This window comes from Triturus cristatus, chromosome 8 (assembly GCF_964204655.1).
Source record: "Triturus cristatus chromosome 8, aTriCri1.1, whole genome shotgun sequence".
NCBI classification, from domain to species: domain Eukaryota; kingdom Metazoa; phylum Chordata; class Amphibia; order Caudata; family Salamandridae; genus Triturus; species Triturus cristatus.
The window spans coordinates 1200716734-1200733894 of record NC_140591.1 but is presented as its reverse complement, the minus strand read 5'-3'; the positions used below and the strand labels follow the sequence as shown (position 1 = coordinate 1200733894).

At 45.1% G+C, this 17161-nt stretch overlaps 1 protein-coding gene across 1 annotated transcript in view; it reads right to left on the bottom strand.

The window, feature by feature from the left end:
* TMEM131 (transmembrane protein 131) overlaps nucleotides 1-17161 on the bottom strand; it is a 943143-nt gene that overhangs the window by 417001 nt on the left and 508981 nt on the right. Inside the window, exon 25 of the mRNA XM_085622890.1 lies at nucleotides 14603-14669. Coding sequence (XP_085479016.1) covers nucleotides 14603-14669 — 67 coding nt within the window. The remainder of the gene's footprint in view (nucleotides 1-14602; nucleotides 14670-17161) is intronic.

Sequence of the window (17161 nt, the reverse complement as noted above, 5' to 3'; positions counted from 1 at the left end):
GCCTTCAACATTACCCATTCCAGGTGCCCCAGGCGTGGTTCCGTCATCTTAATGCACTGTTGAATGGATTCTTATGGCACGGCGGGCCGGTGAGGGTCGCCCTGGCGACGTGTGTGCAATCCACTTACTGCGGGGGAATAGCAGTGGCGGACGTTCAGGCGTATTACAGGGCCGCGCATCTCCTGGTCATAAACGAATGGTGGTACGCCTCCCCCATGGATCCGGCCTATGCGTTGAACCGGGCCGCGTTGGCAGGGAAGCCCCTGTTACATCTCCTCTACAGCGGTTCATCGTTGGGGCGGTTGCCCCCGGCGTGTGCCACGGTGGTCCGGATCTGGCGGCAATCGGTTAACTCCATCGGATGGCGAGGCAGGCTTACACGGGCCACCCCACTGTGGCAGGGTACCCTGCTCAAGGAGACGGCACAATTGGAGGGTTTTCGCTATTGGGACACAATTGGGATCTCCACGCTGGGGGACGTCATGAAGGGGGTGTCTCTCAAATCCTTCCAGATGTTGCAGGCTGAATTTGAGCTGCATAAATCCCAGTTCCACAGATACCTACAATTGAGACATGCTCTGACACCTAGCATCCAACACCTGGACACTCTGCCAGAGTTCCATCCGCTGGAAGGCAAACTCTTGATGGGAGACCTCGGGGATCACAAAATCCGTAAAATTTATCAGACATTGACAACATACATGAAAACCACTCTAGATAATACCAAGGAGGCGTGGCAGAAAGATATCCCCGCGCTCACGGAGGACGACTGGGCGGAGGCTATTGCGGGTCCGCGATATGCGGCGGTGGCCACCAAATACCGTTTTATACAATTCAAGTACCTACACAGGGCGTATCACACTCGGCACCGCCTCTGGCGCATGAATTTAATTGAGTCTCCCACATGTCTCAGATGCGGCGACGGCACCTTCATACACACGGTGTGGGATTGTGGTCGGTTGCGCCCGTTCTGGGCTGCGGTCCTGTCGTGCTTGGGGGGGGGGGGGGTGCTGGGTTGGGAGCTACCCCTCGATCCCCGGTTAACACTCTTACACTGTACTGAGGAGATAGGGGGCAATATCTATAAGCGGCACCTCCTGTTTCTGGGTTTGACGCTGGCTAAGCGAGATATTGCCCAACACTGGAAGTCATCTACCCCGCCCCCAGTTCAGGCCTGGAAGAAGGCATTGGATCGCTGTATGTCCACGGAAGAGGCAGTCTTCTTGGCAAGGGGCTGTCCGAACAAGCATAGTAAAGTCTGGAAGAGATGGGCCCGCTATCGGGGCATCGTCTTATCCTTGCGTGCGGGCGCAGAGACATTGGACCAGATAGAAAGACTGATCAGAGCCCCGGTAGTCACCCATCCGAGGCCCCAAGAACTTTGAGCTGCAGGAGGGTAGCCGGAATATGGAACAGGAACTGATGGGAAATGTTAAATGTGCATGCTGGGCAGTGGGTTGGTGTGATGTGCGGGAGGGGGGGAGGGGTTGTGGGTCTGATGTTCCGCAGACCAGGGGGGGGCTGAACAGGGATACCAATTCTCACTCTTCCGATATCCGTTTTGGTACTATGTATGGGGACGAGTTCCCCGGTGTCCTTAAAATGCCAATAAAGTCTGTTGTCAAAAAAAAAAAAAATAGGAGTCAGGGAAAAGGCACCCTATACTCCCACTGTACCTACAGTGTAGTTGCAACGTCTAATAGCACTGACTAGAATTCTCAATCGAATCCTGCGATCAAAGAAAGGCGAGAACAGAGGGGTATGCACACGGCGCTCTTCGGCAAGATTGATTATTTTCATGCGCACCTTTCTTTGACCGCCGGCGTGGCCGTACAGCCTGAATAAAGGGGTTGGACCACAGGATTCGATTGAGAATTCTAGTCAGTGCTATTATAACTGCGGCGTCTCCTAAAAAGATCTCCGCCAAAGAGCCATCTAGCGGGGCCCTTGACACTTGCAAGGGTGTGTGAGGGCACTATATTCAAAAGGAGAAATTCCCCACCCATTCTAAATATCCAACCTTACTGAGAGATGCACATTTTCCCAACCATATTAGGTTGATCTATCTTCTTCCCTTTAGGAACAGCTACCCCACTGTGATTATTACGTATGTCCTTGGGCGCTCGGGTACTGGACCTCGCATTTCTAATTAGCTCCCTGTCCGCCCCCCCCCCTTCAATTTTGTTGTGTGCAATGTATTCCAATCATGTGACTAGTCAGACTCTGTACTTAATTTACAAATAAGATACTACTGATGTTCAATAATATTGACCTACATTTGCATTAGAACGTTAAATGAACATATACTTAATACTGTGTGCATGGGTTTCCACCACTTGAACACCATTAAGATTGCCGATTCTGAATGATAAGTAACACCAAAGTCACAATGCGGGGATAAAATTGATACACAAATACAATATACTACAATACAGTGTTTTTTTAACTTCTGTACTCATTTTAGCTTTGAGGAAGTCGCAGGATAACTTTCACCCTTGATGGACGAAAAACGAGTTGGCTTTTTGATGAGAGTTATGCTATTGGACAAAGTATCAATAAAGAATAAAAAAAGAAGAAGACTACTGTTAATCTTTGATTGCTATTTGAAATTATACGTTAGCGTGAGTTGGAGGTCAGCATGTATATTGTTATGTTGTCTTTGACCACATGTTAGGGAGCAGGGTTGTTCTCCCTACCTCATTAGCACCGCACTCTCGTATACCAATATAATTATCATTTTTTTGTGGATTTCTCTGGGAAGCCACCTCCCTACAAATTACCACCTACCTATTCTTAAGAATGATTGCTTGTAATGACTGTTCCCAAGCCTGATGCTTCCGTTTTATCTTCAGAGAACTGATCCTTACCTCTTTGCCTCCAACCGAAATCTAAGGGTTTATTTTGCAGCTTTTAATTGTGTGGCGTTGTCCTGGAACATCAAACCAACTACACTTTAACTGCAGTTAAAAGATCCTGTTGAAATTAAGTGTGCCTTTACTTGTACACAAATCATAGCAAAGGAGGTCAGGATATCAGATGAATTCTAGGTCTCGGAAGAAAAGGTAGCAAAATTCTAATTATAGGATTTAAGAAAATTAATTAAAATGTTTGAGGGACAACTTTCACCCAATTGAGCCAGCAGCCTTGGTGAGAGGCCTTTACAAAGTTCCTTCCAAGCATGATATTGCGGGTATGATTATTAACACTATTGCACAGGAGGTTGGCAGATAATGGGTTATCATCACTAGAGGAAGGCCAGATCTGAAAATTAATTAATAGATTACCCAAACATGCTGAAACACAAATGTAGGCAATTACAGTACTCACCGCTACCTGTAAACGACGATGGACTACGAATGTGGGCGCACCATTCTAGTGTTGCCTCATAGGGAGAACCAAATTAAAGTCATAAATAATAGAAATGAGTTTATTCCTTTGTCGTGTATGTTACATACGTACCTTGCTGCCCATATAATCATCATTCATATGACTGTACGCACAACAAGGTCTATGTTAAGATCTCCTCCAAAACAAATGGGGTAGTAGAAAATGTCCCATACCTACAACGCTCCAAAACCAGGACTAGTAGATGCTGAGAGCTACTATTGACAGAAAAAGAATTATACAAATTAATCAAAATAAACTCTGCACCATTACTAAACACAATTCTCAAAGCCAAAATGTGGGGCAATCCAGTATCCCAAAAAAAAGTGCATCTACATTTTAATTGCAGAGCAATTAAAAGAAGACCACCGCCTATAGCCCTACCTGAGGCAACAAGAAAAACCCCACAGGTAGTCGAAAGGCAACAAAAATCCGAACCCCTCCACTGTTCAAAATCTCCCACATTTCATGGAGAGCAATTATTTTAAAATTCGTTAAAAAGGTCAACCAGTCTTATTACAGATACCGGTCACATGCCAACTTAAAATCTCAAGAGGCTGCAGAGATGTCTTAAGAGGAGTACATTTCTCCATCCTTGCTTCAACAAATTCAGGAGCAGACATACCCAAGTAATTAACACCCCCAATTGTTTGCAAGGAGAACACCGGAAAACTCTGTTTCTGTGCCCCTCACTTCAGAAGAATCTACAGCAAGTACGCCAGAGGAATCTACTCAAACAGTCAACTGTTAATCATTATATCCAAAGGTATCTAACACCTTGAAACGACTAATCAAAGGGACACTAAGGACTGGGTGGCCTTAATGATGGCTGTCAGACATCTGACAGGGCTCGTCATGAAAATTCAGCGATGGATGTGGGGGACAAAAAAAATCACCAAAAAAAACACAAGAGGTCAGGCCAGAATTTGTACAACTGTCTCAAAAGCCCCATCTCCATTTTTTTCTTGCATTTAAGGGCCGGCACTTCCAAATCAGGTGGAGGGCCTAAATTGCAATTATGCATCTCAGCCGTCACAGGGAAAGTGGAGGTAGCATTTCACAATGCACTAAGAGTTTCATGCGTGGGACACTTCAAAATATCAATATCACCTGGCTGTTGCATTAACAGTACTTGGTCCCAAGGTCCAAATCTTCTTCCACCAATGAAATCTCCTTTGACAAAGCACCCACAGCAGAAGTTAAACAAGAAATTATAGATGAGTTTTTCTGACCCTCATATCATTACTCGATCTGACATTTGAATTTATAGAGGAGGATATCTTCCGCTTACCCATAATGCCCTCAGAGGTACACAGTAGATGAAAAAGATGCACCCTAGCCTCTTCCAGGCTCTGATGGGCATAGACTGGCCCGGTCTTCAGCTGGGCACAGCCCATGAGCGTCCTGCAATGTGGGCGGGCTGGTGAATTTTATAGCGTCTGCAGGTGGTGCTGGCCGGCCTTTTCTCGTCAGTAAGTGGATTGTGGATCCTGGAGTCCTTGAACAGTGCCCTTTTCAATCCAGCGATGCGGGCAGGTGGTGCTGGCCTCGCCTTCTCCTCCAGATAGAAAGTAAGATCTGTTCCCTGGAGTCCTTGAATAGTGCCTTTTGTGCCCGGCGCTGCGGACAGGCTGGAGGGTTTTATAGCGTAATAAAGTCAAAACACCAAGCAATAAAACTCCTAAATGGAATTTTTTTTAAAAGAGTAACATTCTATAGGCAAAACAACATCAAAATGACCGATAACGGGAAGCAGAGACGTGTTAAGTAAAAATAGCACTAAAAAGCACTAAGAGCCAATATTAGTCTTTGAAGTTATGGACCCGGACCAAGGTGCAATTTGAGGCAGAACCTGATGGAAGAAAGCCAGGAAGTCAATTAGTTAGAAAAGCTTTCTAAGTCCTACTTCAGAAAGTGAAATTTTAAAAATCCCAATACAGAATGGGTTTGGTTGTTTTCCTGGAGGTGCAGGGACTTTTGATTGGGACAAATATGAAATCAAATAGGACAGTGTGGAACTGCTAGTCAGGGAGTCCCACTAAACCTCTGGAGAAAAAGTTTCCAAACTTACTTCTGGTGCCCTAATTACCACAGGAATACAATTTTAAGTCCCCTTCAGGACCACAGAGTTTGCACTTACAGACTTTCAGGGTGTCAAGCAGACAATCACAAAGTTCAGTCCTGGCCCAGGTGCCACTTGTCAGCTTGGCACTTGACTGAAAAGGCCTCTTGCAGCTTAATGAGTCCCTGCAGCCACACAAAGAGGGACCTGGTTCAGTCTTTCAGGGCTCCTCTCAAGCCACAGACAGGTCTAGTTCTCTTCTGCAGGTCCTGAAAGTGTTTTAAGGAGGGTGTCTTGGGGTGACACCTTTATAGGGGACACCAACTAATGGTTGAGACACTTGCCCTCTCCCTAAACAATGAGGGAAAAATGTTTCCGGGGACAACCCAACCCACTTTTTCAGTTTTTCCTGTTGACCCTACTGCTTACAAACTCTTAAAACTCCTCGCTTTCATAATGCAAGATGGAGAAACCCTTTCTCCTTCATGCATACCTGGTGTGGACAAAGTAATGAGTCGTCTTTTCCTCTGTGGTCACTCAAAACAGGTTCTGGGGTAGCCCCTTCCACTGGGTTTGTGGCCGCCCTGACTAAGGAGGCAAAGGCTTGGGCCTTTCTAGGTGTCATCTAACTTTTACTTGTGACAGGACAGGCCCCTTTGCAGTTTATCAAGATCATAGGTCCACCTCAACTGGTCTTCCAGTCAGGGGGAGAAAACATTTCCTCACTCCCAGGCACGTGTCCATGCTCTGAGAGCAGTTTTCACACCACATTCCAATCAAGTACAGGCTGGAAAATGACTGGAGAGCTCAAGCAAATTGCAGCTTCAAGCACGGTAAATGTAAGTTTCAAAACATTCAAGCTGCTGCTGTCAGGCTACACATGATAGGCCTAAAGTCATGTTTTCCAGGTATATTAAGTGGAAGAGGCACAATAGGAGCAGCAGTCCACAGCTGGCATTTGACTTCCAGGCCCTGGGTGCATTTTCTATACCATATGAACAAGTTACTTAACTTCAGTGATGTTTTTTCTGGTAGATACTCTAATTGCAGATTCCTCATCTTTTAAATATTCCCAAGGCGCAAGTCTGGATATTGAAAATCATTAGCAGTACCCATGAAAGCTGGTAGGTGGCATCGAGTGACTCCCTGCGGACCTTGTTCCACTTCAGAAGCATAGAGGGGAACTGCACATAAGGGTCTCCCATGCGTGCTGATGTCAGTTGCTTTCTAGACTGTCCACACCCCAAGACGCAGAACCAAACAGCAAATTGGATTTTACCAACGTGCAGATCTCTAGACTTGGGACCTTTTTTCAATAGAAAATATGTCCAGTTCATAGAATGGGGGAGGCAGAAGGGCTGGTGAGGAATCTGGGGGTATAGTATCTATCAGAAAGATTGCTACCAAAAGTAAGTATCTTGTTTTCCTGAGAGATGTGCCTAAATGCAGAGTCCTCACCTTTTAAACAGTTAGCAAAGCAATACCTCCCAGGCGGTGGGTCTGTGAACTTGCGCAAACCAAAAAGTCCTGCGGGATAGCGCAGAGCTGGCTGACCAGACAGTGTTGCTTTGTAAACATGTGAAATAACACCCACATAGCAGCCTGGCAAATACCTAGAGCAGGGACCTCATGCGCCAACACAGTACGAATAGCCTTGGTTCTGTTGGAATGAGCCCTCAAGCCTTCCGGGGCTGCTTCTTGGCCATTGCGCAGCGGATTTTCATGAAAAGCATAATTCAATGTAAAATGGTTCTTTTTTGCAATACCTTGCCCCTACTCAGCCCTCTGAATCCAATGATGAGCTGATCATTCACACAATATTTTCTGGTAAAAGTGTTATAAAAGCTAAGAGCTCTTTAATGCACCAATCAATGGAGTCTCTCTTCCTCTTTGACGGTGTGATATGGAGCGAAGAAAGTTGGGAGGGTGATAATCTGCCCCACATGAGAAGAGTCACTACTTTGGGAAGAAAGTAGACTTTGGTTGTTCGATGTTAATGCGACGAGAACCTGCAGTGAGAACCCGCAGTGGACAGCTATGCAGCAGTTCAAAGGGAGTACACATTAGGAATGTGAGGACCAAGTTGGGTTCCCTTGGGACATAATAAAGGAGAGAATGCAAACATATGTGGCAAACCCTTCAAAAATGCATCACAACAGGTGACTTAAACAAATAGGGCTGATAGGGTAATTGCAGGAAATCTGAAAAAGCCAACAAGCGTGCTTTACTTGTCTCTAAAGCTTTTCCTTTGACAGGCACCGAGGAAATAAATTGCAGAAGCATCCTGTGACCAAAACGATTTTTACATCTTTAAATGCGCTCTTCAGATACTGTAAGTGCCAAAATGTATTCAGTCGGGGCAGAGCTTTTCTAGTTCAGGCAGTTCGCCTCTGGAACAATCTCCCTTCTTTTTTCCGCTCCACCTCCGAATTGTTGCAGTTGATAAAATCATTGCAAAAACCGGGTCTATACACTTTAGATAGGAGCCGGTACCAAACTAGTGGACTCTGGCATGTATCCGCACCAGGACACCTTCCTAGGTAAGCTGATGAGCTCTGAAAATTGAAAGATAATAAATAAATAAGTCTTTGCTGGGCTAGGGACAAAACAAAAAGCAACACTACAGAAGGTTTGGCTTAAAGTGTGTCAATATGCCAAGTAGCACCAAGCTACCAACTTGCTCCAATGACAAGCATATACCGATTTAGTGGAGGGACGCCTGGGTGCCAAGTTGACAATGATAATCTGGGGAGGAAGGTTAATTGCTGTCAACTGCTGTCACTCAAACTCCAAGCATGGAAGTGGAAAAGGTGCAGGTGCAAAATCCTGCCCTTTTGCTGCAACAGAAGATCATCTCAAAGAAGACATATGCTCAGGTTCAAGAGTTCTGGATACCACACACTCCTAGTCCAATTCAGTGCCACTAGATGACTTGAGCCTGGTCGTTCCTGACCCTCTTCAGAACTCTGGGAAGTAGAGGCAGCGACAGAAAGACGTGTAGGAGTACCAAACTCCACTCTAGGCAGAATGCGGCTCAGTGGGAGAGCAGTCTTGGAAACTTCAACACGCTAACATTCCAACATTGCGCATTCTCGATGGTGGCGAAAAGATAGAGCCACGGTTCTCCCCATTGGTGGAAGAGACCCCTGTGCCACCTATGGATGGAACTGTCACGCATGATCCACTAGGTGTTGATGGCGCAATTTGCCCGCCCTTGCTTTTAGAGATTCCCACCAACAGGAAAAATCCTGTGGTACTCCAGCCAGTTCCAGAGGCATAGTGCCAACCGACATTACAGGACCTCACCCCGCACAGCTTGTTGCAGTAACATATGGCGGTGGTGTTGTCCATGAGAATCTGTACGAACCTCCCTTTGATGGATGGCAGAAAGGCTTTCAATACCAAATTGATGGTCTGCAACTGCATTACACTGATGTTGAGTTGGCCCTCCGTCAGAAACCAGGTGCCTTCGATGTCCATCTCTCCCATATGGCCTCTCCAACCCAGAGCAATTTATCATTCCCCATTGTCAGTTATGGGTGCAGTAAGGAGAGGGGACTGCTGTTGGTCCAATCTTGGTACAACAGCCACCACTGCAGTATTTTGCATTCCCCTCCAAAATCTGGACGTGATTAGAGAGGTCTCCATGATGCTGTGCCCACTGGGACTTCAGATGCCACTGCAGAGCCCACATATGCCACCTGGTGTGCTTGCCCAGCAGGACGCGGTAGGCCACCACTCCCAGCAGCCTCAGAGAAATCCTCACTAAGATCCAGGACCGAGGCTGAAATATCGGGCTCATAGGCTGAATGTCCTGGGCTCTCTGCTCCAGGGTGAAGAAGTGAAACTGCACCATGTCCAGAATGGCTCCGACAAAGGGAAGCATCTGTGGAGGAGTTAGGTGAGACTTCAGCACATTGCTAGAGAACCCCCAACAATGTGAAGAGGTATACTGCAGTCTGTAGGTTGGTGGCGGTAACCACAGCCATAATTTGTGTGAACACCCAAGGGGCATTTCTGAGGCCAAAGGAGGTGGAGGGGCGGGGTGTCACAGCAAGCTTAAAGAGCTCCTGTCCCACCAAGACCTGCAGATCACACCTGTTGGTTTGCAAGATGTGAATAAGAAAATAAGCGTTCTGAATGTCCAATGCTACCATACAATTTCCAGGAATGAGGGCAAAAAAGACCTGGACAAGGGAAAGCGTCTAACTTTGTTCTTCTGCAAGAAGGCGTTGAGAGGGCAAAGGTCTAGGGTAGGATAGAGCCATCCATCCTTTTTCGGCACCAGAAGGTAGCATAAGTAGAAGGCCATGCCTACTTCAGATGAAGGCACCCTGTCTATAGCTTCTTTGACCAAAAGTGTCTGCACTTACTCTTACAAGCGGGACAGATGGTCCACCATCAGCCATCCTGATGGTGGTGGGAGAAGCAGCAAGGTGACAAGAAATGGCAGGTCATAACCCCACAACACAGGACCATCTTGTCCTAAATGATTGCTTGCCACCCTAATTGAAAATATTGGATTGTGCCTTCTATAGGACAGCAGTGTGCCTCAAAGGACACAAAGATGTTTGGTGCCAGAGGAAACTGGGGGTGTGGATTGGGTCGCAGCCCAGTTGTCTTCATTGCCTGAGGGTATCGCAGGGTGTGCTATTAAAGAGCTGCAGTGTGCTGGTGGTATTGAAACCCTCCTTACCACAACTACAGAGAGAGTGAAACTGTTTGCACAGTGGAGCAGGCTGTTGCCCTACTATCTTTGTTGAGCTTGTGGGGCAGATCTGTTTCTCGCCATAAAGACAAGAGCCATCAAAAGGCATGTCCATCAAGGTTGGTTGGGCATCTCCAGGGAAGCCTTTGGATCTCACAGGTGTGTCTCCAAAGGGCCACATGGGTGGCTATTGTCCAGCCAAGGCAATCTTTGTTATCGAGCCCATAGTGGATTGTGAACATTGCCGCATCACGGCATCTTAAAAAGCTTGCAAGAGGTTGGAACATGGACATCGGGCACTGAAGGGAGGACCTGACTGGCTAAGTCCCAAAGGGCGAGGGTGTAAAGCCCCAGCAGGTAACCGGTGTTGACGGAATGTAATGCCAAGCAGGTGGAAGAGAAAACGCTCTTTCCAAAAGTTTAGAAGGACTTATAATTCTCTATCCGGTGGAGTGGTAGGGAAGGCATTGGGGTTTATTTGGATTGTGGATGCCCGTACGACCAAACATCCCAGTGTCAGTTGCAGAGTTAGACAGGCTGGATGGCCCGTAGCTGCATAATGGCATAGTGTTATCTGACTGTAGCCTAGAGCAAGGCTTTGCCTAAGCCCCAAGCGGAGTGCATGTGCGAGCTTCATTAAATATCAGAATGAGTTTGGTACTAGTTTGCTCCGGATGAAGAACCTCAGTGAGGACATTTGATTTCACCTCCGTGGTGGGCAACTGGAGGTCAATAACCTCCGCCGCACTTTGCATCCCAATTGCGAATGAGCTACTTTCCTCCGTGGCAGGGCCAGGCTGAGAAACCAGTTCAATATGTGTCCAGGTCACTGGCATCTTTCTGATCCTTGTACCAATGATCATCGTATACTGATGGGCAAATGTATCCACTGCTTCATAAACATCATTATACGAGTCTGCTCCAAATAAGGTATGGATAAATCTGGGCCTGACATGAGGTAGGGGCGACTTATCAGTCTGATGGGTTGCTGATGGGCTGCGGCCCATGTGGATCATGGCACAGCCTTGGTCAACTAGGAGTCCCAAAGCAGTATAGGGTATGCATCATCAGTGTCAACGCACCAAGGCCTGGTACAGGTTGGGACATCAAAATTTGATTCAGCATGGACACCAGAGCAGGGATTGTAGAGGATCCAGAGAGTCCAGCTGACACGGAGGGTGGACAAGCTCACAGGGTCCTAGTTGAAGGTGCTCTCAGTTCCTTGGCACACAAAGGGGGAGCAGGTAGCGTGCCAAAGAGCTGCAGCACTGCATCACTGGGGATGCTGCGGTGTTGTCAACGGCCCCAGAAATTATTGGGTACCTCAGGAAAAGGGTGGGAATCCGCTCTCAAGTGGAACATCATTAAGAATGAGCTCGGGAGACATGTTGATGCCATTGCGCCTTCTCTGGAGTTCGAGAGGGGCGCGAATGAGGGGGTCAAGTGCAACCTGGACTTCTTCTGCTTTTTTGGGGGGGGAGGGGACTTACCCAAAGACTTTGGCCACTAGGACCATCTGCCGAGGGAACAGGTCCTTCCCTTAGACGTCCACCTTTCACGTCATGGAGTCGTGCAATGTTTGACATGGAGCCACAGTTCATGGTCCTGGGTGACCTTCGGATGCATCAAGGCGCAGTCACTGCAGCGCTGGATGTGTGGTCTGACCCCAGACACCAAACAACTTCTTGATGGGGATCTGTCAGACATTTGTTTCACACAGTCCCTACAAAGTTATAACCTGTTGTTCTCCCACGGGCTGAGGGACTGCTCTCTTCCCTTCAGGGACATCGTAGTGCCTCGTGCTGGTGGACAGAGGGGCAAACTCACACATTGCACATGATGCCCATATAGCAGAGTTATGGGGGGGCATCACCATCCCAAGAAATGCTGATTTGCTGACTCATGCCGGAGTGGGATATCTCTCTACACTGTGATCAGACATTAGATAATGTTACTGTTACCATTAATATATGTCGGACCGGCTGCTGCTGATCAAATTTTGTCATTATTGTACTATCTTCATCATTTGCATGCTTTCTACTAATACCGTTTCTCTTTTTGAGAACAATGTACTGTATTGAAAACTAATAAAACTGGTTAAAAAAAAATCATAACCTGTTTTTGTGGGTGACAATCCCTTGCACACTGGTTATTAAGTGATTTTTATTTTCAGTGAACAGTATTGTGAAGAGACTAAGGGTTGGTCACCATCCACGTCTAGCGGTGTGGAAAGAAAGAAACCAACATTAGTGCACATTGGTGGTAGTAATATATGGCTCTGCACATCACTTCCGTAGTGGGACGATGTTGGTGCTGAGGCACAACCGCCATTTACCAGCACGCAGTGGTACTGCTTATGATTTTCTGGGTCCAGTCTGACATCTGAGGAATATTTAAAAAGGAGAAGAATCTGTGGTTACGTGTCAAAAAACTAACGGCTTCCAGGTAAGTTAAATATGTCTAATAGGAATAAGCCAATTTCACCATTTTAAAGGGGCAGAGCACTTGCACTTTGCTCCTGTTCAGCAGGAATCACAATGCACAGAATTCAGCAAAAATGGAGTACAGAAAAAGGCAAAAAATTTAGGGTGACCACAAAGAAAAGGTGGATTTCCTACATACGCAAATTGATTAGGTGAGGAATCTGCAGGGAAACCTATCGATCAGAAAAAAAACCTACTAATCTTTGATAACAAGATTTCTTATGGTTACATAATCTTCCTGCAGATTCCTCATCTTTCGCCTTTCTCCCCTGTGAGTTATTCCATGCTTAATAAGATCACAAGGTATATAAACATCATGTGCTGTATTTGTCACCGTCATTGATACTCTCATGGCCCCTCTCTTCTTCACTGCACCGCTTAATGGGGCGCAGAAAAATGTTTCAAGAAATAATTACAGCGATCCGGTTCTCACCTCTGTCAAATCCTGAGGTGGATTAGAGCTGAGGCTGTATGCTGCCACTTGGCAGCAATTGGGAAGATATAGCTGGTGATTAGTTTTCTAGAACAGTTGGAAACATAGAAGGGTGATTGAAAAGCAGATGACAATCCATAGGTTAAAGAGTGATTTAGTAAACAGTGAAGTATTTTGAATGCAGAAGTGCATTTTCAGTGATTTCCAATACCAAGACCTGTAGTATCAAGGTGGACCATTAAACAGAGCTACTGAGGTTAAATTAACACTGATCTTTGATGGACACAAATAACATACATGCATGCATGCATGATCCAGGCAACGTGACACACAATGATCTTTACACAGGGGCAGGTACTTGAAACTCATTGGCTATCTTTATTTTTAGGAGACTTGACTAATGTTTGAAAATGACAACATGCTTTCCTAGACAGCTGCACGTTTAAGACTTGCTTTATCCAAAAACCTGTTTGCTATGAACCAAACAAGATGGTTCAGCAAAGCTAGATCAACAGTTTCCTACATACTGCAAGGAAAACAAAGTGACTATAGCCTTAAGTGCCAAATTTTTTTTTGTAAAAAGATTAGTAAAATCCACTTCGACCCTTGATAATGAACACCTTGTGACGGAAATTATCTTTATGAACAATTTACTGTGGACTACTCATTTTGGGCAAATACATTTATCTGTATCATGAGCCTCCTATGAAAATTCAATCATATATATAACTTTCTTTGTATTAACCCTTAGTTAGAGCTCTGAATGGAAAAACAGTCGAATTTGTTTCTGAGCTTGATTATTTTGTTTTTGCATCAAATTATAATGTTGGGGCTCAAAAGGGCAAATGTTGGATGTGTAATACATCAATACCACCCAGTTTAATGATTAAAGCTTTTAACATTTAGCATGGATGTCACTCTTTAAAAATAGTCACTGAGGCTTTGTCTCTCAAGTTTTATCTGAAATTAGTTAAACAAAGAAAATGTTATAGCTCGAATCTGTAAGGGCAACATCCTAGTAAGCAAATTCAAATGTACACTGGTCTATGCTAAAGAATAGCTCTTTTGGAGACCTATGGGATCTTACATGATTTAGTGATGCAGGATTTATAAGATATTAACATGATCCATATTAAAGATTACCGGTGATATCAATTGTTTGAACTTAACATGAATTAAGTCAGTGAAAACGGTAAGCAGGGATGTCTAGTTTTATCATAGCTGTTCCAGCTTTATATGGTTATTATAAATGTACCCAGGTCCCTAAGCTTGAAAGTATAGTGTTACAAATGCAGTAAGGTATTGAACTGAAACTGGATCAAATCCACTACCAAACTTCAAAATGTCTCATAACTGTTGCTGTAATAAGAAAGTTAATGATACTCTCATTTCCTACTGATGTGTACTGTATACTCTTGAATATACAGAGAATACTGGATCCGAACATATATATATAGTTTAATAATACTGCAAATAACTACATGATTTGCTGAGATTTTAAGCAGATATTTTTCTTAAAATGTTAAACTTACCGAGTTTCGGAAGACATGAAATTCTAATGTACTCAGGTCTACATTTACAGGTTTGCTCAAGCCGAACCTGAAATAAAGGGCATATGTATCATTTATGACCAACTCACAATCACAGAGAACTTTTACATCAGCAAAATGGGACAAGTAAATACAATGTTCTTTTGTTCCATATTGTTTTTCATGCATGTTCAGTTCAGAGTAAAAATGAAAAAAAAACCTGCCCATTTACAACAAGAATCTTACACCACCACTTCATTTCTGAGGGGAAAAATTAATGTTTGCCTTTAATCTGCCTCTACAACAATCAACCAATAGCTGACAAGCTGTCAGTTTATGTATGGAATTTCAATATTTGCAAAATGACTGTGCGACATTTCACTGCCTTCTGTTTGCCACTGAGTGGCAATCATGAGTAGAATAAGACAGTCATGTCTGTGAAAAGAGTTTATTTCATAAGTTACTCCCTTTTCAGAAAAGTAGTCACATAGAAAGGGCCCTAAAATAGCTGCACTATTCCTGATGTACTAAAACAGGGTATTTAACTGCCAATGTTCACAAGGAGCACAGATCCCTTCAGTGCAGCTTACTGTGAGCATTCAAAGGCTCAGACATTTAGCCACAGGCGAGAAGTACATTGGCATATGAGAGCTAACGTGCATTCTGTTGGTCACAGTCATGCATAGTATGAGCTGAATCTGTGGTAAGTCCTGATGCATATATTAGCCTGTCAAAAGTGAGCACAGATGAAGCTAAGAGAAGGCTAGGCAACAGGCTCAAATGAAATTAAGAGAATACCTTGAAAGACTGACACAGAATTCACCAGTAGTATTTCCATCACTATACAATCTCTAATGTGAAGAAAAATCCATATTTGAGTTATCCTACAAATGTACTCTTTCCTATAGGACTCAGAGAGTCTTTATTGCACCTCTTAAACAGGCCCCTAGATGGCTATACCACAAAAGAAATCAGCAGAAACACATTCAATCCTTCCCTTGGTATTACAAATCAGGAAGCCCAGCACCCACTCCATCCTTATGTATTGCCAGAGGTAACTTGGTGTCTAAACTTACCTACATACAGCTCATTTGTTAAGGGCTCGGTTCTACCTTTTGTCATCTCCCTCCCCTTCATATTAGTTTCCCAATCGCCACTTTTCACTTCCCATTCCCACAATCCTCACTTCTCTCTCCTTTTTCCAGTCTACTATTCTCCCCTTCTTCCCACTCTCTCCATCCTTCACCCCTACCTTTGCCCTCTCCTCTCTTCCCTCTACCTTCAGCGTCCTTTCCTTGCTGACATTTTTCAGCTTAGTTCTCCTTTCAATCCTTCTCTGCTATTGTTTGCCTCTTCTCTCCCAGCTATTGTTTTGATCTCACCCTGTTATTATTCTTCATCCCTCTTTTGTCTATCTCCTCCCCCTTTCTCTCCCCTTTTATTCTCCTTCTTTCTCTTCTCACTTGTGTATTTTCCCATTATCTTCTTCTGCTCTAACTTCTGTCATTGTCTATTCCATTCTCCAACTCTTCTCCATTTCTGCTTTTGTCTCTCTTCACCCTAATGATACCTCTCTCACTTTCATCTCCACTAATCTCTCACTATTGTCTCCTTCGTACTCTCATTTGGTAAGTTGTTTTCACCTCTCAGGCTGTAAACTTAACACCCCACCTGATCTGGCTGTGACAGCAATATATAGCTAAACCTTAAAGTGACTCTTAATTGGGGAAAAGAGCAATGGTCTTCAATTTAGCTGCAAATATTCACTGCAGTCACTTAAGCAAAAGAGCATCAAATTGCAGTAGCCTATCTAAACACACTTGCTCATCATTAATATGTTAACCATTTGACAGCTAAAACGTGTGGAGGGAGAGTTGGGACTGCTTTGGTGACCTTTGAGCACAAGAGATGGGTGGAGGTCTCTGACTGCAGGTGAACAAACAGCATCTCCCTGGAACAGTCAAGAGTAGGCCTGGACGGAGTTCAGCTACGCAGAACTCCGCGAAGTACTGAAAAACTCAGCCGCTGAGTTCCGCAAGCGGTGGATTAAAGTTAAGTCGTGCTGCTCGCACTGATTTTTAGTGCTGGGAGTTTGACCTGTTCTGTAAACTCAGTACGAACTGCACCACGTGCAGCGTAAGAGTGTGCTGCTCCTTTCTGCCGCTCGAGTAGATATTCTACTCAAGGGGCAGCTTCCTCAACGCAAGTGGCCGGTTTCCCAAGGCAAGCGGTAGTGACCTACTGCGACCGCCGGCATTGAGGAAATCTCACTGTGAGGTGGTCTAGCGTACGGTTTTCCTCGCTCGCGCAAGAGGAAAAACTCTATGAAGAGTTTTTCAAGACTCCGTGCTCTACGCGGAGTGGGCAAAACTCTGCAAGTGGAATTTTACGCACAGGCCTAGTCAAGAGCCTCACTCCACTCCTCCCTGCTGGGACTGTGTGATGCGGGCATCTTCAACCACTGCTGAAAGAGCTTGACCATTCATGTCTACACATCACAGGAACCTGTGGTTGGCTGCAGCATGGAGGCTCACACATGTGAAACATTCCTAGTCGAGACTC